The sequence below is a fragment of the Mesoplodon bidens genome (genome assembly GCF_964165515.1).
Source record: "Mesoplodon bidens genome assembly, chromosome: 2".
In the NCBI taxonomy this organism is placed as follows: Eukaryota; Metazoa; Chordata; class Mammalia; order Artiodactyla; family Ziphiidae; genus Mesoplodon; species Mesoplodon bidens.
The window spans coordinates 82,684,132-82,710,462 of record NC_138177.1 but is presented as its reverse complement, the minus strand read 5'-3'; the positions used below and the strand labels follow the sequence as shown (position 1 = coordinate 82,710,462).

The 26,331-nt window shown below is 41.1% G+C and overlaps 1 protein-coding gene across 1 annotated transcript in view; it reads left to right on the top strand.

The window, feature by feature from the left end:
• PTGFRN (prostaglandin F2 receptor inhibitor) overlaps nt 1-26,331 on the top strand; it is an 84,355-nt gene that overhangs the window by 45,611 nt on the left and 12,413 nt on the right. Inside the window, exons 5-6 of the mRNA XM_081224322.1 lie at nt 4,608-5,033; nt 7,979-8,398. Coding sequence (XP_081080448.1) covers nt 4,608-5,033; nt 7,979-8,398 — 846 coding nt within the window. The remainder of the gene's footprint in view (nt 1-4,607; nt 5,034-7,978; nt 8,399-26,331) is intronic.

Sequence of the window (26,331 nt, the reverse complement as noted above, 5' to 3'; positions counted from 1 at the left end):
TTTTACAAATTAGCCAATGATTCAGAACATTTTCATTGTTTTGAAAGTTATAACAAAGGAGTTTAATGACCCATAATCAAAAAACAAAGTCTTTCTTGGTGGGGCTTGCAGTATGGGAGGCCGCAGCTTCAGAAGGTGGTGTGTAAATGAGCAGGTCATCCTGCGACCTAGATTAGGGAGAGATCCTTGTTTCTTGGAAGGTTAGTGATGTCATGCCCTAGACTGGCCCCAGTATTCTGTGAAAGGGCTTACAATGTGGGTGGGTTGTTTGTTTGTGTTAAACTTTTGGAGTAGAAATTTACCCAGAAGTAGAACAAACCACTAGCTTCAACAGTTATCAGTATTTTGCTAATCTTATTTCTTCTCTCTTCCCTCCCCTAGACACACACACACACGCACATACACTCTCTCTCTCTCTTTCTTTCCCCTGCCCCCTCTTTTTTCTTCCTTCTGGAAGAATGTAAAACACATCCCAGACATCATGTCATTTTGCCATTAAATACTTTAGTATGCATCTTTAACTGATAAGCATTTTTTAAACATAACCACTATTGCATTCTTAGATGATTTCTTGATGAGATCAAGCAGAATATAGCAGTAATCAGTAGTGTAATGCTTATGCTGAAAATGAGCATTTTTATGCAAAATATTAAATTTAGTCCAGTTCAGCAAGTGTGTTAATGTCTTTTAGGTACAAGGCACTGCATACATAGCACACACAGATGAATCAAATAGGGGGTCCCAGACCCTGAGAAGAGCCCTATAGAAGGTCCATAAGGCAGACAGACCTGTAACTGAAGTTCAAGGCAATGTTCAAGTAAAGTCCTCAGAGATCAGGGAACCTGGCGGGTGGTAGGGTCTCTGTGAATGTTTACAGAATAAGAAGTAGAGGTGGGACAGGCTGGTGAGTTCACAGGAGGCTTCCTGTTCAGTAGGAGAGGCTACCTGAAGAGGTCTGTGCACGACGGACCTTGAGGAATAGGCCCAGTCTCTGCCAACAAGTTTTAAAATTGTGAAACAACAATAAAGGAAGATTTCCATACATGCACCAAAACATAAAAGAAATAGGCACCCACTCACACGCCTACCATTCTGATGTAGTGGAGTCATATCTTTTCTAGGAGTGTAAGTCTGAAGGCGACCTCCAAGGCTGGGGATAGTTCAGATGACCTTTGCACATCCTTTAAATCAGTGGAACTTATGCCTTGTAAGTCCACAAGAATCCACGTGTTTGTTTGTTTTTGCATTAGTATCCTCCTTTTGTGGGCCTAAGATTTAGTTTTAACAGAGAACAAGGAGACCAACCATTCAATGAAGAGATTTTGCTCTTCTGCCAAGCTGGCATTCCTGTAACTAGATGCACATGCACTGCAACCCCTGTGCTCTCCTTTCTCCACATTTGGAAACATAGATTTAAACAGATCCATCAAGGGGGAGAGGAGGGAGTAGAATGGGGGAATCGGCTCAGTCATTTACTCAGCGCCTTACTGAGCAGGTGTCCCAGGTGCTGAGGCAGAGGCAACAGTGGGAAGAAGCAGAAGGGATGAGGGAGTGGTAACAGGTGCCACCGGCACAGAGTCTAGAGCGTGTACAAGAGGGCAGTGGGTGGTGGAGCTGGACAGAGGGCTTAGACTCATACTCTGCAGGGCCTTGAATGCCAGGCTGGGGAGTGTGTTCTTCACTCAGTAGGTGAGAGAAAAGCCACCTACTGGGAGGCTTCTTGAACAGATGACCTGGTGGTGGTGTGAGCCTAGAGGCAGGTTGGAAGGTTATTATAATAGTCTTGGCTAGTGGCAGAGGGCCAGGACAGGAATGGTGGTCGTGAGGTTTTCACTTCTATGCACAGATATTTATAGAGCACCTACTGTGTGTGAGGCCTGGAATGTGAGAAGTGGAAGAGATGCTGAGGAGGGAGAATGGTGAGACTTAGGCACCGTCTGAAGAGAGTGGGATATGGCACACCTTTCAAGAGGGGGGACTGGGAGAGTGAACGGTGGGGTGTGGTACCAGGAGCAGCAGTTGGAACGTTAGGAGGAGGAGCCAGCTGTATGTGTTTGGAGTGAGGTTTCAGCTGTGTGTGTGTGTGTGTGTCTGTGTGTATGTGTGTCTGTCTGTTCCCCTGCTTTGGCCCCAGCTGTTGCTTAGACTCCAGGTTCAAACACTGGCACGGAGCTGTGTCCTTAGCATCTTGACTTGGTGTCTCCATCGCATATCAAGAATAACACATTCACAACCCAATTCACCTCACTCCACACACACCTCTGCCAGTACACCCCCCACACCCCCGCCACACATACACGGACCAGGCGCCAGTCTAAGCACTTTCACGTATATTATTTTAATTATTAATCCTCATGATAACATTATGAGGTGGTTACTGTTATTCTCCCCATTTTTACAGATGAGGCACCAGAGAGGTTAAGTAATCTGCCCAAGGTTACACAGCAAGTGAAGGCAGAGCCAGGATTCAAATATAGTCTGACTTCCAGACCCCTGGCTCCTCACCATGCTCTTTACTGCTTCACAGTTTGTTGTTCAGGTTAATGTGGTGACACGTGCGAAGGGTCTTCGCGTTGTGCTCGGAATGGAGCAAGCTGCTGCTGCTTCATGAGGACTCTGGATGATCTGGTGTTCCCATTTGGTCCTGACAGGACTGAGGAGGGCAGTCTTGCTGTTGCACACAACCAGTTCAAGTCTGTCCTTTCCGCATTAAATAAACTTGGTTGTCCTTGTCCTCACTCTAGTTGCTGTGCTGAAGTCCCACATGAGGAAAGGGTCTTGAAACCCTGGATGTGGGCTAAGTTGGGAATACCTCGTCTTATGCGTGTGATGGTGTAGATACACTTCAGTGTTTATTCCACAGTCAGCAGTCACTGGAGAGGCAGCGTGTGTGTTAGCACGCTGCCCAGGGCCAGGAAACCCCCAAGCCGTGCATCTTTAGCACATTCACCTGTGAAGCGAGGTGGCAGATGACATTCTAGCATATTTCTCTGTAACATCCACATCACTGAGGCCATTCTCCCATTGGCGGGCAGAGCTGCGCTGGTTCAACTTTTTATGGAACAGGGTCCAGGCTCACTTGCAATTAAATGCCTGTGAAGATGACATTTGAGGGAATTAGGATTTTGAGTTCTTTCCATTTCCTGGCCACTGAGTCATTCTTGGGGAAGTCATGATGTTATACATTTCGTTAGAAGTATAAATCACAAAACAACAGTTCCTTGACCTCAGCAGTTTATAATTTATATGAGTCATAAATAAAAGCAACGTTAAATAAAACTAAACTGTTCGATGGAGGTGATGTGAATACAGTGTTGGCAAATGGAAAGTTCTGTTCAGGTAGAATCATTTGTCTCCTAGCAGGCAAAGCCCTACAGGAGAAAAATGTAGCTTTTTCCAGAAGTCTTAGTATCAAGGCAGCAAACATTTATTGAGTGACTACTCTATACAAGGCCGTATGTTTGAACCTTAGGGACAAGACCTTCAAGCAAGGAGTAATAACTGCTTTACAACAGTACCTACACGGCTTATGGGAACACAGAGAAAGGGTGTCCAGGAAGGGAGCACAGAGGAGGTGACACTGAAGAATGAGAGCAAGTTTGCAGGGCAGTCAAGAGGAGAGGCCACCGCAAACAGGTCACCCAGTGGTGCAAGACTACAGTGACTGGAGAACTTCAGATAATTAGATGTGACATGCAGAGGAGGTTCTGGTAGAGGAAAGGAAGCAATGAAGGGGGTCCTCATACCAGTTCCTGGGAGGCTTTGAAACGTGGAGTTGCAGAAATGGATTAAATGGAAACAGTGAACCTCACAGGAGGAGGGGTTCTATACAAGTGAAAAATAACAGGACTGAGACAGTGGCAGTGGAGACACTAGGAGAGCACTTGCTGGCTTCCCTCCCTCCCTCATCAGAATTTGCGCCTGGCAGGAAGCAGGATGGTCATAGTGAGCGGGCTTTACTAGAGCCAGGATCACAGTGAGCTGCCTTCAAGGTTGGCAGAATTGAATGGGAGAGTTACGTGTGTCAGTGAAAAAAATACCGTTTGGGGAGTTGGAGGATGGCTGTACACGACAGGAATGATGACCTGAGGGCCTTGCCTTTGGGTCAAAGCCAAGGATGGCAGGAACCCGCGACACGGTGGGTTTGAGTGGCCTCAAGAGCTAGAATGTACTCTGAGGTTGGGTTTTCCAGTGCTGTGCCAGTGGGGGCTTTGGAGGTCTCTGGGCACTGCTTGGCATGCCAGAGAACATCTTGGTAGAGCATGGATACCAAACTTCTTAAGAGATTCTTCCCAGAAGACTCCAACTTCCTGGGGAAACTAACAGCTGGCCTCACCCCCTGGAAAGATCAAGACTCTGACTGGGGACATTTGGCTTCTGGCCTTGGGAGGTTTTCTTGAGGGGAGAGTTTGCAATAACAAACTCTCAGAGGATCCTTCCCATACAACATAAAGACTTCCGTTTCTATCACTTTAGCTAATAGAATGGGCATTTCATTGTCAGGACAACAATTGTGCTTGTCTTGTTCCTTTTGCTAATTCTTGGTAAATTGCTCTGTCTGATTTGATTTTTTTTTTTTTTTATCCTGGCCCCTCTCTCTCTTTCAGAACCAGACTATCAGGTGTACCTGAATGCTTCTAAGGTCCCTGAGTTCTCAGACGACCTCACCGAGCTGGAATGCCGGATAGTGGATGTGGAGAGCACCGAGGCGAGCGTCCGTTTCACGGTGTCCTGGTACTACAGGGTGAACCGGCGCAGCGATGACGTGGTGGCCAGCGAGCTCCTCGCAGTCATGAACGGGGACTGGACGCTGAAGTACGGAGAGAGGAGCAAGCAACGGGCCCAGGACGGAGACTTCATTTTTTCTAAGGAGCGTACAGACACGTTCAATTTCCGAATCCAAAGGACTACAGAGGAAGACAGGGGCAGTTATTACTGTGTTGTGTCTGCCTGGACCAAACAGCGTAACAACAGCTGGGTGAAGAGCAAGGACGTCTTCTCCAAACCTGTCAGCATATTTTGGGCATCAGAAGGTAGGCACTTCCTTCTTGTTCATGAACATTTTTGTTTTGTTTTGGCTTAAGTCATCCCACTGTGCATTTCCAGATGCACAGTCACTCTGCAGGTTTCCATTTACACTAGGGATCCAAGAAATTCACACTCCAGTGACTGTGCCTCTTAACCTCAGCACGAACCCCTTTACGATGATGACGTTGAGAAGGGTAAGTCCAACAAGAGGGCTGGGGCTTGGTCGGTGGTAGGAGATCATCTTGTAGGAGCTCACAGGGTGCCTGGTGTACACCATCGACACTGTGGCCCCGCTGGGTGATCTGAAGCCAAACTTTGCACACGCCTTTGGGAGTGTATCCAGGTCCATGAGTTCCCGCTGGATGCAGGCACATTTCAGATGCCCCAGAATGAGCGGGCAGCCCCGGCCCACTGCACCTGCCCCGGAGCGGTCAGTCACCCATTCAGAGAGAGTGTTCCTGGGGAGAGCTGACAAGAACTTAAGGGAAACAGTTTCTCTGATGTGTATCCTCCCGAATGCTCAGAGCCCTGTGTGCCTTGGCATGTCAGACTTGTCAAGTCTTTGATCCCTGGTCTAGTCCGTCACTGCAGGAAGGCCAGGCCTCCCGGGTCCTCCTTCGTGCCCCGGATGTGAAGCACCGTACAGCCCACCGCATGCTTCTGTCGCCTCATTGCCATGCCTCTGAAATCCCCAAACCCCAAACAGGGCCCTCGAGAACTTGGCCAAATCTCCTGCTTCCTGACCTCATCTCTGAATAGTCCTTTCTCTTCCTCACCATAAACATGACCCACCTCACTCTCCCCCAGGACACCATTTCCCCTGGAGCCTTCCTGAGTGGTGGTGTTTTCTTCCCACAGTGTAACCGGGCCTAGATGAGTCAGGTGCACTCCTCGTCCCTCACTGCAGCCTCCAGGCTCTTTTCCCTCCTCCCTAAAAACATCCAACTTAGATCTTCTGTCATCAGATCATTCCACCTCCTCTCATAGCTGTCACCTGTCCACTCCTGGGTCCTCCTCACGCATTCTTTGAAGATGCTCAGTTTTGTCTTGCAGCCACTCTCCAGTTTTCCTCCTGTCTTGCTAGCTTCACTATCCATATGGGCGGTGGGTCACATTTGGCTGCACATTGGAATCACCTGAGGAGCTTTAAAAAAATACTGATGCTTGAGTCCCACAAGAGGTTCTGTCTTAATTGGCCTGAGGTTCCCTGCAGTCTGGGCATTGGAATTGTCAGATGCTCCCAAGGTGGTTCTCAGGTGCATCTGAGGTTGAGAGAAACCTTTCATTCTCAGTCCCCTGTCCTCCTTTCTAGTCATTATGACCTCTGTCCTATTTGGTGATTCACTCCCAAGCTCACACCCTGCACTAGACATCTCACTTCTGATGACTGAGAGCCCTCCATACTCTCAGTTCCAATCAGCCTATCCTGTAAACACACCTATCTTTCTACATCACTCCCATTGTTTCCCACTGGCCTATTTTAGATCTCTTGTTGTGAGTTTTTTTTTTTTAATTAAAGCTAAACTAATCTTGGTCTTGCCTCCCCCTCCCGTCTGTCTGTTCCCCATACCCCTTGCCCGCTCATTTCTGTTCCTTTCCTTTGATAGCCAGAGGATTTGATTTGTTTGTCCTCAGTGTCTCTATTTTCTCTCTTCCTGTTCTCTAATCTGCTCTAATCTGGCTTTTGCCCCAGCTGCTCGTGTTAAGATGACTAGTGATTGACATATTGCAAAGTCCAGTTGTTAGTCATCTTACTTGACATAGCAGGACTTAACACAGTTGGTCATTCCCCCTTCTTGGAAATACTTCGGTTTTTCCTTGGCTTGTGGGATACTACCCTCTGGGCTTTTCTCCAACCTCGTAAGTCTTCTTCTCAGCCTCCTTTGCTGATTTCTGTTCATTTTCCTGATCTTTGGACATTAGATGCCAGAGGGCATAGTCCTTGGACTTTTTTTTGCTTGTTTAACCTTTGGTGATCTCTTCTAATCTCACAAATTTAAACTCCAAGAAAGAATGTGAATGGCTCAGTGGAACCTCAGGAATCAGTGGTTCTGGAGAGACCCCGTAACATACATGTCCTCCTGATAGGTTTGGTGGAACAACTATTCCCAAAATAACCCCAACATAAAAATTTTGTTTGGTACCAGATGGGTTATAGAATTATCTCATTAAAGGATAAAAGAGTTGTGTTTAATTCATTTATCCATCCGTTCAACAAATATTTAAGTACCTTCCAAGTGCCTGACACTGAGCTATTATAATACAGATGAATTCTAATGTGTATATGCTTAGGGATTATTTTTTTTTCACAGAGAGGCAGGGAGTCACACACTTTAAGTTAGTAGCCCTGGACACTGGTTCAAAATGTTAAAATAGCATCTCTGTGGAAATGACTGGATCTACAAGTGTAAGTTCCAGTCACTTTAGTAATCATCTGTTTTATAATGTTACCATCATATGGTGAAACAGAGAGAACCCATTGCTCCCTTGCTCTGTTCTTCCAAGCAGGCTGGTTAAGCTAAGTGTACTTTCCCTGCACCCAGTGGAGCCTCAGAGGGGAGAGGCAAATGGCATTGCCCAGAGCCCTGTCTTCCCCAGTTCACTAGAAGCGAGTTCTCCCTCACATCCTTGGGGGCACCAGCAGCTTCCCAAATCCTCGCTCTGGGTGAAACTTCTCAAGGACTTGAAAATCCTTAAAAACAAATTCTCACCCGTCCATCCCCTGTTCCCTCACACCCATTAGATCGAATCAGACTGCTCTGCCTTTTCCAGCGTGGTGGGTTTCAGCCTGCTTACTGACACACGTGATTTCTGAGTTTCCAGATTTTCTTAAACACTACTGTGCAGCAATTTGCAAATAAACTCCTATTTCCCTGACATTGTGCTTTCAGATGCATATCCATTTACCTAATCCTGTTAGAAATCATGTCTTTCTGGTACTTCATTGCAGATTCCGTGCTTGTGGTGAAGGCAAGGCAGCCCAAGCCTTTCTTTGCTGCCGGAAATACATTTGAGATGACTTGCAAAGTGTCTTCCAAAAATATTAAGTCGCCACGCTACTCGGTTCTCATCATGGCCGAGAAGCCTGTTGGGGACCTCTCCAGTCCTAACGAAACCAAGTACATCATCTCCCTGGACCAGGATTCTGTGGTGAAGCTGGAGAACTGGACAGATGCATCGCGGGTGGATGGAGTTGTGTTAGAGAAAGTTCAGGAAGATGAATTTCGCTATCGAATGTACCAGACTCAGGTCTCGGATGCAGGGCTGTACCGCTGCATGGTGACAGCCTGGTCTCCTGTTAGGGGCAGCCTGTGGCGAGAAGCAGCAACCAGTCTCTCCAATCCTATTGAGATAGACTTCCAAACCTCAGGTGAGCAGGGAACCCTGTTGAATCCTAGATTGAGCTGGGAGGGACCCTAGGGTTTTGATCCAATGGCTTCATATTTTTAAACAATTTTCTTGAAATACAATTCACATGCCAAACAATTTATCCACTTAAATATATAGTTCAGTGGTTTTCAGTATATTCACAGAGTTGTGCAACCATCACTACAGTCAATTGTAGAACATTTTCATTACAACCAATAGAAATCTGCACCCTTAGCTGACACCATTTAGCTCCCCAACCTCCTACCCACTGGCAACCACTAATCTCCTTTCTGTCTCTATAACATGCATATTCTGGACATTTCACATAAATGGAATGTAATATGTAACCTTTGTGTCTGGCTTTATTCATTTTATTTTTTATTTTTTTTAACATCTTTATTGGAGTATAATTGCTTTACAATGATGTGTTACTTTCTGCTTTATAACAAAGTGAATCAGCTGTACATATACATATATCCCCATATCTCCTCCCTCTTGCGCCTCCGTTCCACCCCTATACCACCCCTCTACGTGGCACAAAGCACCGAGCTGATCTCCCTGTGCTATGCGGCTGCTTCCCACTAGCTAGTTTTTTTTTTTTTGCGGTACGCGGGCCTCTCACTGCTGTGGCCTCGCCCGTTGGGGAGCACAGGCTCCAGACACGCAGGCTCAGCGGCCATGGCTCACGGGCCCAGCCGCTCCACGGCATGTGGGATCTTCCCGGACCGGGGCATGAACCCGCGTCCCCTGCATCGGCAGGTGGACTCTCAACCACTGCGCCACCAGGGAAGCCCTGGCTAGCTATTTTACGTTTGGTAGTGTATATATGTCCATGCCACTCTCTCACTTCATCCTAGCTCACCCTTCCCCCTCCCCGCATCCTAGAGTCCATTCTCTATGTCTCCGTCTTTATTCCTGACCTGCCCCTAGTTTCTTTTTTTTTTAGATTCCTTATGTATGTGTTAGCATATGGTATTTCTTTTTCTCTTTCTGACTTACTTCACTCTGTATGACAGTCTCTAGGCCCATCCACCTCACTACAAATAACTCAATTTCGTTTCTTTTCATGGCTGAGTAATATTCCACTGTATATATGTGCCACGTCATCTTTATCCATTCATCTGTCGATGGACACTTAGGTTGCTTCCATGTCCTGGCTATTGTAAATAGAGCTGCAATGAACATTTTGGTACATGACTCTTTTTGAATTATGGTTTTCTCAGGGTATATGCCCAGTAGTGGGATTGCTGGGTCGTATGGTAGTTCTATTTTTAGTTTTCTAAGGAACCTCCATACTGTTCTCCATAGTGGCTGTACCAATTCACATCCCCACCAGCAGTGTAAGAGGGTTCCCTTTTCTCCACACCCTCTCCAGCATTTGTTGTTTGTAGATGTTTTGATGTTGGCCACACTGACCGGTGTGAGGTGATACCTCATTGTAGTTTTGATTTGCATTTCTCTAATGATTAGTGATGTTGAGCATCCTTTCATGTGTTTGTTGGCAATCTGTATATCTTCTTTAGAGAAATGTCTATTTAGGTCTTCTGTCCATTTTTTGATTGGGCTGTTTGTTTTTTAGATGTTGAGCTGCATGAGCTGCTTGTAAATTTTGGAGATTAATCCTTTGTCAGTTGCTTCCTTTGCAAATATTTTCTCCCATTCTGAGAATTGTCTTTTCATCTTGTTTATGTTTTCCTTTGCTGTGCAAACGCTTTTAAGTTTCATTAGGTCCAATTTTTTTTTTTTTAATTTCCATTTCTCTAGCAGGTGGGTCAAAAAGGATCTTGCTGTGCTTTATGTCATCGAGTGTTCTGCCTATGTTTTCCTCTAAGAGTTTTATAGTATCTGGCCTTACATTTAGGTCTTTAATCCATTTTGAGTTTATTTTTGTGTATGGTGTTATGGAGTGTTCTAATTTAATTCTTTAATATGTAGCTGTCCAGTTTTCCCAGCACCACTTATGGAAGAGACTGTCTTTTCTCCATTTTATATTCTTGCCTGCTTTATCAAAAATAAGGTGACCATATGTGCGTGGGTTTATCTCTGGGCTTTCGATCCTGTTCCATTGATCTATATTTCTGGTTTTGTGCCAGTTCCATACTGTCTTGATTACTGTAGCTTTGTAGTATAGTCTGAAGTCAGGGAGCCTGATTCCTCCAGCTCCGTTTTGCTTTCTCAAGATTGCTTTGGCTATTTGGGGTCTTTTGTGTTTCCATACAAATTGTGAAACTTTTTGTTCTAGTTCTGTGAAAAATGCCATTGGTAGTTTGATAAGGATTGCATTGAATCTGTAGATTGCTTTGGGTAGTAGAGTTATTTTCACAATGTTGATTCTTCCAATCCAAGAACATGGTGCATCTCTCCATGTGTTTGTATCATCTTTAATTTCTTTCATCAGTGTCTTATAGTTTTCTGCATGAAGGTCTTTTGTCTCCTTAGGTAAGTTTATTCCTAGGTATTTTATTCTTTTTGTTGCAATGGTAAATGGGAGTGTTTCCTTAATCTCTCTTTCAGATTTTTCGTCATTAATGTATTGGAATATAAGAGATTTCTGTGCATTAATTTTGTATCCTGCTACTTTACCAAATTCATTGATTAGCTCTAGTAGTTTTCTTGTAGGGTTCTCTATGTATTCATGTCATCTGCAAAGAGTGACAGCTTTACTTCTTTTTCGATTTGGATTCCTTTTATTTCTTTTTCTTCTCTGATTGCTGTGGCTAAAACTTCCAAAACTATGCTGAATAATAATGGTGAGAGTGGAGATAGCCTCATCCACCAGAGGGCAGACAGCAGAAGCAAGAAGAACTACAGTCCTGGAGCCTGTGGAACAAAAACCACATTCACAGAAAGATAGACAAGATGAAAAGGCAGACGGCTATGTACCAGATGAAGGAACAAGGTAAAACCCCAGAATAATGATAGTGAAGATGTTGCAGGACCTCGGAAAAAGAATGGAGGCAAAGATCGAGAAGATGCAAGAAATGTTTAACAAAGACCTAGAAGAATTAAAGAACAAACAAACAGAGATGAACAATACAATAACTGAAATGAAGACTACACTAGAAGGAATCAATAGCAGAATAACTGAGGCAGAAGAACGGATAAGCGACCTGGAAGACAGAATGCTCCAACCAAAAGACAGAGGCTCACTGAATGGATACAGAAACAAGACCCATATATATGCTGTCTACAGGCGACCCACTTCAGACCTAGGGACACATGCAGACTGAAAGTGAGAGGATGAAAAAAGATATTTCATGCAAATGGAAATCAAAAGAAAGCTGGAGTAGCAATACTCATATCAGATAAAATAGACTTTAAAAGAAAGAATGTTACAAGAGATAAGGAAAGACACTACATAATGATCAAGGGATCAATCCAAGAAGAAGATATAACATTAGAAATATATACGCTACCAACATAGGAGTACCTCAATACGCAAGGCAACTGCTAACAGCTATAAAAGAGGAAATCGACAATAACACAATAATAGTGGGGGACTTTAACACCTCACTTACACCAATGGACAGATCATCCAAAATGAAAATAAATAAGGAAACAGAAGCTTTAAATGACACAAAAGGCCAGATAGATTTAATTGATATTTATAGGACATTCCATCCAAAAACAGCAGATTACACTTTGTTCTCAAGTGCACACGGAACATTCTCCAGGATAGATCACATCTTGGGTCACAAATCAAGCCTCAGTGAATTTAAGAAAATTGAAATCATATTAAGCGTCTTTTCAGACCACAACGCTATGAGATTAGAAATCAATTACTGGGAAAAAAAATGTAAAAAACACAAACACATGGAAGCTAAACAGTGCGTTACTAAATAAGCAAGAGATCACTGAAGAAGTCAAAGAGGAAATGAAAAAATACCTAGAGACAAATGACAATGAAAACAGGATGATCCAAAACCTATGGGATGCAGCAAAAGCAGTTCTAAGAGAGAAGTTTATAGCAATACAAGCCTACATCAAGAAACAAGAAAAATTTCAAATAGTGGTGAGAGTGGACAACCTTGTCTTGTTCCTGATCTTAGAGGAAATGGTTTCAGTTTTTCACCATTGAGAGCTATATTAGCTGTGGGTTTCTCATATATGGCCTTTATTATGTTGAGGTGAGTTCCCTCTGTGCCAACTTACTGGAGGGTTTTTATCATAAATGGGTGTTGAATTTTGTCAAAAGCTTTTTCTGCATCTATTGAGATGATCATATGGTTTTTCTCCTTCAGTTTGTTAATATGGTTTATCACATTGATTGATTTGCGTATATTGAAGAAACCTTGCATTCCTGGGATAAACCTCACTTGATCATGGTGTATGATCCTTTTAATGTGCTGTTGGATTCTGTTTGCTAGTATTTTGTTGAGGATTTTTGCATCTATGTTCATCAGTGATATTGGCCTGTAGTTTTCTTTCTTTGTGACGTCTTTGTCTGGTTTTGGTATAAGGGTGATGGTGGTCTCGTAGCATAAGTTTGGGAGTGTTCCTCCCTCTTCTATATTTCGGAAGAGTTTGAGAAGGGTAGATGTTAGCTCTTCTCTAAATGTTTGATAGAATTCGCCTGTGAAGCCATCTGGTCCTGGGCTTTTGTTTGTTGGAAGATTTTTTTTTTTTTTGCGGTACGCGGGCTTCTCACCGTTGTGGCCTCTCCTGTTGCGGAGCACAGGCGCCAGATACGCAGGCTCAGCAACCATGGCTCACAGGCCTAGCCGCTCTGTGGCACGCGGGATCTTCCCGGACCGGGGCACGAACCCATGTCCCCTGCATTGGCAGGCGGACTCTCAACCACTGCGCCACCAGGGAAGCCCTTGTTGGAAGATTTTTAATCACAGTTTCAGCTTCAGTGCTTGTAATTGGTCTGTTTATATTTTCTATTTCTTTCTGGTTCAGTCTCGGAAGGTTGTGCTTTTCTAAGAATTTGTCCCTTTCTTCCAGGTTGTCCATTTTATTGGCATAGAGTTGTTTGTAGTAGTCTCTCATGATCCTTTGTATTTCTGCAGTGTCAGTTGTTACTTCTCCTTTTTCATTTCTAATTCTATTGATTTTAGTCTTCTCCCTTTTTTTCTTGATAAGTTTGACTAATGGTTTATCAATTTTGTTTATCTTCTCAAAGAACCAGCTTTTAGTTTTATTGATCTTTGCTATCATTTCCTTCATTTCTTTTTCATTTATTTCTGATCTGATCTTTATGATTTCTTTCCTTCCGCTAACTTTGGGTTTTTTTTTTTTTTTTTTTTTTGCGGTACGCAGGCCTCTCAATGTGCCACCAGGGAAGCCCTAGGTTTTTTTGTTCTTCTTCCTCTAATTGCCTCAGGTGTATTTGAGATGTTTTTTGTTTCTTGAGGTAGGATTGTATTGCTGTAAGCTTCCCTCTTAGAACTGCTTTTGCTGCATCCCATCGTTTTTCACTTTAGCATGATGTTTTCAAGAGTCATCCATGTTGCAACATGTATCAGTACTTCATTCTTTTTTTAATTTATTTTTGTTATATATATGCATATGTATATATATATATATTTTTTAATGTTAGAGAGTTGCAGCCTTTTATTTAGTACCTAGAGAATGCCAGTAATTTAACACAATATCTTGATAAATGTTGCTCACAGCATTTTAAAAAGAACAAAAATAAATGTAGTTTCTGTGTCATCTTTGACATGTTGTAAATTCACAATGCTAGCTGTTTTTTAAGCAGCAGTGTCTTAAAAAAAGCACTGTAAAATGCAGTCCTGGATTTGGTGTTACATGAAAAATGTAGTACAATGAAAACTTTAATGTCAACAGGAACAGTGCTTTAAAGGAAACATAGATAAGATAAATGAGGTATAAACTCCATAATGTAGTCAGAAAAAGAAAATATAATTATCTGAATATTGGGGACCTTTTCTTTCAGTTGCAGCTTTTAAGATTTTAAATACCTGTGAATCAAATTTACATGTAACTTTTACTTAATGCCATTTTTGTCTTGAGAAGTGCAAAAACAATGCCAGTAAATATCATATTTTCTATATCAGAAAATAAGTTTAGGAATCCCAAAGTGCTTGGGACGTGTTGGCAAGACAGTTTTTTCTTCTTCTTTTTTTTTTTTTTTGGTGGCTATAGCAAACTGTGCTCGCTCCGCATAAACCTATGTAACTCACAACTACAAATACTACTTACTGTTTTTTAAGAAAATCAAATACCAAAAAACCACATATCCCCTTCTTTTTGTACTGTAGCATTTAATGCAAAATAAATTTTCATTAGCACATCATTTTTATGACTGAATAATATTCCATTGTGTGGTTATACCACATTTTATTTATCCATTCATCAGCTAATGGACATTTGAGTGTTTCCAGTTCTTAACTATTATGAATAATGCTGCTGTGAACATTTGTGTACAAATTTTTGTGTGAACATACTACCCTCATTTTTAAAAATAGATCAACTGACACACACCTATATCAAATCCTTCAGGGAACATGGTGGATGGAGTAAAAAGATAAGAAGGAACTGAGCCTCCAGAGGGGTTAAATGACTTGCCAAGAGTGGAAGATTCAAAGCTAAGACCCAAGTCTTATCCAGCCCGTGGCTTTCACTCTTTGAGGTCCCTAGGACTGAAGGTGATGGGTACTGTTCTTGGCCCAACTTTTCAGAGCAGTATTACCATACAGCGGATGAGTATCCCAACCTTATGGGATATGCTTCATCTTGCTTTTGGACTAGAAAAAGATTTCCAATTAGTCCAGTCCCCAGAGCTGTGGTGGTATGGGTGAATATATCTGTCAACCTGGTTTGTTAAGAATAACTATTAGTGGTGTTCACCTATGGGAGGGTTAATTAAAATGAGCATTTTGGTGTCCATTCTGAATGATTTTATCTTTGGTAAGTAAAATGTTTTTATGCTATAAGGTGGAAAGTTCCACTTTTTTTTAATAGCATACATACATATCCTGAAATGGAAATGTTTATTTATCTGTGAAATTCATTAAGCTCCTTTGACAAATCCGTGTGTGTATCTGTGTTTCAGCAGGTAGATGATTTAAAAGTTTTTGATTCCCAATCTTATTTAGAATATCAAAGTGAAGGATCATCACTTTTGAGTTTAATACTGAATGTTTTCAGTAAATATGCCTTGGGTTACAGTTAGAAGTTTCTGAATATGTAAATTCATACTCACCTGTAAAGATTCAGATATTAACTGATCAGTACAATGAATGCAAGATATTTGTTGAATTTAATTATTACCGTTTATATTAAAGGTAAGCTATACCTTAGTAAAGTTTGTTTTCTATTAATATTATTTTGTATTATAACTTTTTATAGTGTTTAATGAAATAATCTTCTGACATCTAATAATCTCTTAATGTGTAGATTAATAAAGTGTAAATATTGATTTAAACCCTTAGATTTGGAAAGAGCAGAGGAAACACATGCTTCTTTTGTTGTGTATCTGCTTGTTTGTTTTCTAATAATAGCTTTATTGAGATATGGTTAACATACCATAAAATTCACCCATTTAAAGTGTCAATTCAATGGTTTTTAGTATATTCACAGATATATATGGTACAACCATCAGTAGTATCTATTCTAGAACTTTTTAATCACTCCAGAAAGCAAATTCTGTACCCGTTAGTAGTCACTCCCTCTACTCTCTACCCCTAGCCCCTGGCAACCACTAATCTCCTTTGTATCTTTATAGATTTGCCTTTTTGGACATTTCATATGATTTGAAGCATATACGTGGGCTTTTGTGACTGGATTCTTTTGCTTAGCAAAATGTTTTCAAGATCCATCACATTATATCATGTGTCAATCCTTCATTCCTTTTTATGGCTGAATAATATTCCAGTGTGAGGATACACCACATTTTGTTTAGCTGTTCATCAGTTGATGGACCTTTAGATTGTTTCCACCTTTTGGCGATTATGAATAATAATATGCTGACATAAACATTAGCATACAATTTTTTTTGTGGGCATAAGTTTTCATTTCTCACCTAGGAGTGATGCTGGATCATACGGTAACTCTCTTTAATTCTTTGAGGAACTGCCAAATTGTTTTCCAAAACAGCTGCACCATTTTACATGCCCACCAGCAGTGTGTAAGGGTTCCAATTTCTCCACATTCTCACTAGTGGTTATTTTCCATCATTTTTATTATAGCCAACCTAGTGGATGTGAAGTAGTCTTTCATTGTGGTTTTAATTTGCATTTCCTTAATGACTGTTGATGTTGAGCAGCTTTTCATATAGTTATTGGCCGTATGTGTATCCTCTCTAGAGAAATGTCTATTCAAACCATTTGCCCATTTTTAAATTGATTTGTCTTTTTATTGTTGGCTAGTAGAGCTTTTCATAGTTTGAATACAAAAGTCCCTTAACAACATATGCGATTTGAAAATATCTTCTCCTACTCTGTAGTCTTTTCACTTTCTTAATTGTGTCCTTTGAAGCACCCAAGTTTTTAATTTTGATGAAGTCCAATTTATCTATTTTTTCTTTTTGTTGCTTGTGTTTTTGGTGTCATATCTAAGAAAACATGGCCTAACCCAAGGTTGTGAAGATTTACACCTATGGTTTCCTTTAAGAGTTTTACAGTTTTAGCTCTTACATTTAGGGCTATGATCCATTTTGAGTTAATTTTTGTGTGTGGTATGAAGAAGGAATTCAGCTTTATTCTTTTGCATGGGAATACCTAGTTGTCCTGGCACCATTTGTTGAAAAGTCTGTTTTTTCCCCATTGACTTGTCTTGGTACACTTGTCAAAAATCATTTAACCACGAATATAAGTGTTTATTTCTGGACTCTCAGTTCTATTCTGTTGATCCTTATGTCTTTTCCTATACCAGAACCACATTGTTAACTTGCTATAGCTTTCTAGCAAATTTTGAAATCAGTGTGAGCCTTCCAGCTTTGTTCTTTTTCAAAATTGTTTTGGCTATTCTGGGTCCATTGCATTTCCAGATGAACTTTAGGATCATTCAAATAAATTAATTAATTTCTGCAGAAAAGACAGCTGGGACCTTGATAGGGATTGTGTCGAATCTGTAGATCATTTTGGAGAGTATTACTATTTAACAATATTGTTTTCTAATCCATGAGCATGAGATGTCTTTCCATTTATTCGGATCTTTTAAAATTGCTGTCAGTGGTGTTTGTAGTTTTCAATGTACAGATGTTGAACTTCTTTCATTAAATTTATCCTAGGTATTTTATTCTTTTTGATGCTACCATAAATTAATTGCTTTCCTAATTTCCTTTTCAGTTCATTGCAAGTGTATAGAAACGCAATCGACTTTTATAAATTGGTCTTGTATCCTGCAAACTTGCTGAACTTGTTTATTAGTTCGAATAGTTTTTTTTTGTTGACTACTTAGGCTTTTTTTAATGATATAATTTATATGTGGAATCTAAAAAATAATACAAATGAATCTATATCTAAAACAGAAACAGACTCACAGACATAGAAAACAAACTTATGTTTACCAAAGAGGAAAGGGAGAGGGGGAGGGATAAATTAGGAGTATACGATTAATAGATACAAACTATTGATACTATACATAAAATAGATAGCAACAATGATTTATTATATAGCACAGGGAACTATATTCAATATCTTATAATAACCTTATAATGGAAAATAATCTGAAGAAAACATATATAACTGAATCACTTTGTTGTACACCTGAAACTCACAATATTATGAATCAACTATACTTCGATTTTAAAAAATGCAAAAAAAAAAAATTAACAAGGAGTAAGTACCAGTCTTCTTCCATAATCTAATAGGCTGCTTTGTGTAGAAACTTCTAGGTATAGGAAAATTGTAACTGAAGTCATTCTTTTAAGTCTTAGAAATGGAATGTAAGTGTTTGTCCTTAGCTTTGAAGAGCAGTATAAAACTATGTCCCTGAAAATGGCATAGTAATAAGATTTATTCATTCAGTTATTCATTCATTCATTCACATTTTAAATTCAACAAATAGTTATTTGGGACATTCTGTGTGCATAATACCATAGTAGGGGATGCGGAGGATACAAAGATGTATAAAACAAGATGTCATCCCTCACAGAGTTTACAGTCTAGTTGGGAAAATAAAATTTGTGCACAGTTACCTAGACTGCAATGTAATATATGACCCAAGGAAATTTTTTCACTTTGATACAACCAACTTCACTGAGCATTTGTGTTCCTATGTTTTACTAGGTCCTAAGAATACAAATATGAATACAACACTTGTAATACAGAAAAAGTCTTGGATTCAAGTTGGTCTTCATAAGGAATGACTGTGTAGCACTTAGAGCTTGAGGAGGAAGCAAGTTTCTTATCATCAGAGGTGTGATTCATAGGCTGGTGGTGATATTTGGGGAATATAGAGAGAAGGACTTAAAACACAAGCTGATTGGTCACCATATTTAACCATTACATTCTTTCCAATCTTGAGACTTTAAAATTCTGTGCTTCTTTCAAAGGTAGACAGGTGTTTCAGAAGTTCTCAAGTCATCACGTGTCTGCTCCAGATTTAGATGGAGTCTTCCTCCTATAGTGGAGTTGAAACATTTCTTTAGAAGTACTAGTGCTTGTGTTTTTTTTTAATATAAATTTATTTATTTATTTTTGGCTGCATTGCGTCTTCGTTGCTGCACACAGGCTTTCTCTAGTTGCGGCGAGCAGGGGCTACTCTTTGTTGCGGTGTGAAGATTTCTCATTGTGGTGGCTTCCCTTGTTGCGGAGCACAGGCTCTAGGCGCGTGGGCTTCAGGAGTTGTGGCTTGTGGGCTCTAGAGCACAGGGTCAGTAGTTGTGGCACACAGGCTTAGTTGCTCCATGGCATATGGGATCTTCCGGACTAGGGCTCAAACCCGTGTGCCTGCACTGGCAGGCGGATTCTTAACCACTGTGCCACCAGGGAAGTCCCCTAATCAGTGTTTTTAAACATAGTGAGTCCCATCAGCCCAGAGGACACTGTTTGTGGTCATTTTCTTTTCTTTTTTTAATTAAAAGTAATTGTATTCTTTTTTTTTTTTACAATGGTGTGTTAGTTTCTGCTTTATAACAAAGTGAATCAGTTATACATATACATATGTTCCCATATCTCTTCCCTCTTGCGTCTCCCTCCCTCCCACCCTCCCTCCCTATCCCACCCCTCTAGGTGGTCACAAAGCACCGAGCTCATCTCCCTGTGCTATGTGGCTGCTTCCCACTAGCTATCTATTTTACGTTTGGTAGTGTATATATGTCCATGCCACTCTCTCACTTTGTCACAGCTTACCCTTCCCCCTCCCCATATCCTCAAGTCCATTCTCTAGTAGGTCTGTGTCTATTCTCATCTTACCCTTAGGTTCTTCATGACATTTTTTTCCTAAATTCCATATATATGTGTTAGCATATGGTATTTGTCTTTCTATTTCTGACTTATTCACTCTGTATGACAGACTCTAGATCCATCCACCTCATTACAAATAGCTCAATTTTGTTTCTTTTTATGGCTGAGTAATATTCCATTGTATATATTGCCACATTTTCTTTATCCATTCATCCGATGATGGACACTTAGGTTGTTTCCATCTCCTGGCTATTGTAAATAGAGCTGCAATGAACATTTTGGTACATGACTCTTTTTGAATTATGGTTTTCTCAGGGTATATGCCCAGTAGTGGGATTGCTGGGTCATATGATAGTTCTATTTGTAGTTTTTTAAGGAACCTCCATACTGTTCTCCATAGTGGCTGTACCAATTCACATCCCCACCAGCAGTGCAAGTGTGTTCCCTTTTCTCCACACCCTCTCCAGCATTTATTGTTTCTAGATTTTTTGATGATGGCCATTCTGACTGGTGTGAGATGATACCTCACTGTAGTTTTGATTTGCATTTCTCTAATGATTAATGATGTTGAGCATTCTTTCATGTGTTTGTTGGCACTCTGTGTATCTTCTTTGGAGAAATTTCTATTTAGGTCCTCTGCCCATTTTTGGATTGGGTTGTTTTTTTCTTTTTGTTAGTGAGCTGCATGAGCTGCTTGTAAATTTTGGAGATTAATCCTTTGTCAGTCGCTTCATTTGCAAATATTTTCTCCCATTCTGAGGGTTGTCTTTTGGTCTTGTTTATGGTTTCCTTTGCTGTGCAAACGCTTTGAAGTTTCATTAGGTCCCATTTGTTTATTTTTGTTTTTATTTCCCTTCCTGTAGGAGGTGGGTCAAAAAGGATCTTGCTGTGATTTATGTCATAGACTGTCCTGCCTGTGTTTTCCTCTAAGAGTTTGATAGTTTCTGGCCTTACATTTAGGTCTTTAATCCATTTCGAGCTTATTTTTGTGTATGGTGTTAGGGAGTGTTCTAATTTCATTCTTTAATATGTAGCTGTCCAGTTTTCCCAGCACCACTTATGGAAGAGACTGTCTTTTCTCCATTTTATATTCTTGCCTGCTTTATCAAAAATAAGGTGACCATATGTGCGTGGGTTTATCTCTGAGCTTTCTATCCTGTTCCATTGATCTATATGTCTGGTTTTGTGCCAGTTCCATACTGTCTTGATTACTGTAGCTTTGTAGTATAGTCTGAAGTCAGGGAGCCTGATTCCTCCAGCTCCGTTTTGCTTTCTCAAGATTGCTTTGGCTATTTGGGGTCTTTTGTGTTTCCATACAAATTGTGAAACTTTTTGTTCTAGTTCTGTGAAAAATGCCAGTGGTAGTTTGATAGGGATTGCATTGAATCTGTAGATTGCTTTGGGTAGTAGAGTTATTTTCACAATGTTGATTCTTCCAGTCCAAGAACATGGTATATCTCTCCAGGTATTTGTATCATCTTTAATTTCTTTCATCAGTGTCTTATAATTTTCTGCATACAGGTCTTTTGTCTCCTTAGGTAGGTTTATTCCTAGATATTTTATTCTTTTTGTTGCAATGGTAAATGGGAGTGTTTTCTTGATTTCACTTTCAGATTTTTCATCCTTAGTGTATAGGAATATAAGAGATTTCTGTGCATTAATTTTGTATCTGGTACTTTACCAAATTCATTGATTAGCTCTAGTAGTTTTCTGGTAGCATCTTTAGGATTCTCTATGTATAGTATCATGTCATCTGCAAACAGTGACAGCTTTACTTCTTTTCCAATTTGGATTCCTTTTATTTCCTTTTCTTCTCTGATTGTTGTGGCTAAAACTTGCAAAACTATGTTGAATAAGAGTGGTGAGAGTGGGCAACCTTGTCTTCTTCCTGATCTTAGTGGAAATGCTTTCAGTTTTTCACCATTGAAGACAATGTTGGCTGTGGGTTTGTCATATATGGCCTTTATTATGTTGAGGAAAGTTCCCTCTGTGCCTACCTTCTGGAGGGTTTTTATCATAAATGGGTGTTGAATTTTGTCGAAAGCTTTCTCTGTATCTATTGAGATGACCATATGGTTTTTCTCCTTCAATTTGTTAATATGGTGTATCACATTGATTGATTTGCATATATTGAAGAATCCTTGCATTCCTGGAATAAACCCCACTTGATCATGTTGTATGATCCTCTTAATGTGCTGTTGGATTCTGTTTGCTAGCATTTTGTTGAGGATTTTTGCATCTATGTTCATCAGTGATGTTGGCCTGTAGTTTTCTTTCTTTGTGACATCCTTGTCTGGTTTTGGTATCAGGGTGATGGTGGCCTCGTAGAATGAGTTTGGGAGTGTTCCTCCCTCTGCTATATTTCAGAAGAGTTTGAGAAGGATAGATGTTAGCTCTTCTCTAAATGTTTGATAGAATTCGCCTGTGAAGCCATCTAGTCCTGGGCTTTTGTTTGTTGGAAGATTTTTTATCACAGTTTCAGTTTCAGTGCTTGTGATTGGTCTGTTCATATTTTCTATTTCTTCCTGATTCAGTCTTGGCAGGTTGTGCGTTTCTAAGAATTTGTCCATTTCTTCCAGGTTGTCCATTTTATTGGCATAGAGTTGCTTGTAGTAATCTCTCATGATCTTTTGTATTTCTGCAGTGTCAGTTGTTACCTCTCCTTTTTCATTTCTAATTCTATTGATTTGAGTCTTCTCCCTTTTTTGCTTGATGAGTCTGGCTAATGGTTTATCAATTTTGTTTATCTTCTCAAAGAACCAGCTTTTAGTTTTATTGATCTTTGCTATCGTTTCCTTCATTTCTTTTTAATTTATTTCTTATCTGATCTTTATGATTTCTTTCCTTCTGCTAACTTTGGGGTCTTTTTGTTCGTCTTTCTCTAATGCTTTAGGTGCAAGGTTAGATTGTTTTTTCGAGATGTTTCCTGTTTCTTAAGGTAGGATTGTATTGCCATAAACTTCCCTCTTATAACTGCTTTTGCTGCATCCCATAGGTTTTGGGTCGTCGTGTCTCCATTGTCATTTGTTTCTAGGTATTTTTTTATTTCCTCTTTGATTTCTTCAGTGATCACTTCGTAATTAAGTAGTGTATTGTTTAGCCTCCATTTGTTTGTATTTTTTTACAGATCTTTTCCTGTAATCGATATCTAGTCTCATAGTGTTGTGGTCGGAAAAGATACTTGATACAATTTCAATTTTTTTAAATTTACCAAGGCTTGATTTGTGACCCAAGATATGATCTATCCTAGAGAATGTTCCATGAGCACTTGAGAAAAATGTGTATTCTGTTGTTTTTGGATGGAATGTCCTATAAATATCAATTAAGTAAATCTTGTTTAATGTATCATTTCAAGCTTGTGTTTCCTTATTTATTTTCATTTTGGATGATCTGTCCATTGGTGAAAGTGGGGTGTTAAAGTCCCCTGCTATGAATGTGTTACTGTCGATTTCCCCTTTTATGGCTGTTAGTATTTGCCTTATGTATTGAGGTGCTCCTATGTTGGGTGCCTAAATATTTACAATTTTTATATCTTCTTGGATCAATCCCTTGATCATTATGTAGTGTCCCTCTTTGTCTCTTCTAATAGTTTTTATTTTAAAGTCTATTTTGTCTGATATGAGAATTCCTACTCCAGCTTTATTCTGCTATCAATTTGTATGGAATATGTTTTTCCATCCCCTCACTTTCAGTCTGTATGTGTCCCTAGGTCTGAAGTGGGTCTCTTGTAGATAGCAGATATACGGGTCTTGTTTTTGTATCCATTCAGCCAGTCTGTGTCTTTTGGTGGGAGCATTTAATCCATTTACATTTAAGGTAATTATCGATATGTGTGTTCCTATTCCCATTTTCTTAATTGTTTTGGGTTTGTTATTGTAGGTCTTTTCCTTCTCTTGTGTTTCTTGCCTAGAGAAGATCTTTTAGCATTTGTTGTAAAGCTGGTTTGGTGGTGCTGAACTCTCTCAGCTTTTGCTTGTCTGTAAAGGTTTTAATTTCTCCATCAAATCTGAATGAGATCCTTGCTGGGTAGAGTAATCTTGGCTGTAGGTTTTTCTCCTTCATCACTTTAAATATGTCCTGCCAGTCCCTTCTGGCTTGCAGAGTTTCTCCTGAAAGATCAGCTGTTAACCTTATGGTGATTCCCTTGTGTGTTATTTGTTGTTTTTCCCTTGCTGCTTTTAATATGTTTTCTTTGTATTTAATTTTTGATAGTTTGATTATTATGTGTCTTGGCGTGTTTCTCCTTGGATTTATCCTGTATGGGACTCTCTGTGCTTCCTGGACTTGATTAACTATTTCCTTTCCCATATTAGGGAAGTTTTCAACTATAATCTCTTCAAATATTTTCTCAGTCCCTTTCTATTTCCTCTTCTTCTTCTGGAACCCCTATAATTCGAATGTTGGTGCGTGTAATGTCCCAGAGATCTCTGAGACTGTCCTCAGTTCTTTTCATTCTTTTTTCTTTATTCTGCTCTGCAGTAGTTATTTCCACTATTTTATCTTCCAGGTCACTTATCTGTTCTTCTGCCTCAGTTATTCTGCTATTGATCCCTTGTAGAGTATTTTTAATTTCACTTATTGTGTTGTTCATCATTGCTTGTTTCATCTTTAGTTCTTCTAGGTCCTTGTTAAATGTTTCTTGCATTTTCTCTATTCTATTTCCAAGATTTTGGATCATGTTTACTATCATTATTCTGAATTCTTTTTCAGGTAGACTTTTATTTCCTCTTCATTAGTTAGGTCTGGTGGGTTTTTATCTTGCTCCTTCACCTGTTGTGTGTTTTTCTGTCTTCTCATTTTGCTTATCTTACTGTGTTTGGGGTCTCTTTTTTGCAGGCTGCAGGTTTGTAGTTCCCATTGTTTCTGGTGTCTGTTCCCAGTGGGTAAGGTTGGTTCAGTGGGTTGTGTAGGCTTCCTGGTGGAGGGGACTAGTGCCTGTGTTCTGGTGGATGAGGCTGGATCTTGTCTTTGTGGTGAGCAGGTCCACGTCTGGTGGTGTCTTTTGGGGTGTCTGTGGACTTGTTATGATTTTAGGCAGCGTCTCTGCTAATGGGTGGGGTTGTGTTCCTGTCTTGCTAGTTGTTTGGCATAGGGTGTCTAGCACTGTAGCTTGCTGGTCGTTGAGTGAAGCTGGGTGTTGGTGTTGAGATGGAGATCTCTGGGAGACTTTCTCCGTTTGATATTATGTGGAGCTGGGAGGTCTCTTGTGGACCAGTGTCCTGAAGTTGGCTCTCCCAAGTCAGAGGCACAGCACTGACTCCTGGCTGCAGCCCCAAGAGCCTTTCATCCACATGGCTCAGAATAAAAGGGAGAAGAAAGAAGGAAAGAAGGGGAGAGAGAGAGAGAGAGAGTGGGAGGGAGGGAGGGAGGGAGAGAGAGAGAGAGAGAGAGTGGGAGGGAGGGAGGGAGAGAGAGAGAGAAAGCAAGAAAGAAAGAAAGAAAAAGAAAGGAGAAGAAAATAAAATAAAGTAAGATAAAATAAAGTTTTTAAAATAAAAAATTATTAAGAAAAAAATGTTTAAGTAAAAAAAAATGGACGGATAGAACCCTAGGACAAATGGTGAAAGCAAAGCTATACAGACAAAATCTCACACAGAAGCATACACATACAGACTCACAAAAAGAGGAAAAGGGGAAAAAATAATAAATCTTGCTCTCAAAGTCTACCTCCTCAATTTGGGATGATTCGTTGTCTATTCAGGTATTCCACAGATGCAGGGTACACAAGTTGACTGTAGAGATTTAATCCGCTGCTCCTGAGGCTGCTGGGAGAGATTTCCCTTTCTCTTCTTTGTTCGCACAGCTCCCGGGCCTCAGCTTTGGATTTGACTCCACCTCTGCGTGTGTAGGTCTCCGGAGGGCGTCTGTTCTTCGCTCAGACAGGACGGGGTTAAAGGAGCCGCTGATTCGGGGGCTCTGGCTCACTCAGGCCGGGGGGGAGGGAGGGGCACGATGCAGGGCGAACCTGCGGCGGCAGAGGCCAGCGTGACGTTGCACCAGCCTGAGGCGTGCCGTGCGTTCTCCCGCGCAAGTTGCCCCTGGATCACGGGACCCTGGCAGTGGCGGGCTGCACAGGCTCCCAGGAGGGGAGGTGTGGATAGTGACCTGTGTGTGCTCGCACACAGGCTTTTTGGTGGCGGCAGCAGCAGCCTTAGGGTCTCATGCCCGTCTCTGGGGTCCGCGCTATTAGCCGCAGCTCACTCCCGTCTCTGGAGCTCCTTTAAGCAGCGCTCTTAATCCCCTCTCCTCGCGCACCAGGAAACAAAGAGGGAAGAAAAAGTCTCTTACCTCTTCGGCAGGTCCAGACTTTTCCCCGGACTCCCTCCCGGCTAGCCGTGGTGCACTAACCCCTTCAGGCTGTGTTCACGCCGCCAGTCCTCTCCCTGCGCTCCGACTGAAGCCCGAGCCTCAGCTCCCAGCCCTGCCCGCCCCCGGCGGGTGAGCAGACAAGCCTCTCGGGCTGGTGAGTGCCGTTCGGCACCGATCCTCTGTGCGGCTTTGCCCTCTCCGCTTTGCCCTCCGCACCCCTGTTGCTGTGCTCTCCTCCGCGGCTCCGAAGCTTCCCCACTCCGCCACCCGCAGTCTCCGCCCTTGAAGGGGCTTCCTATTGTGTGGA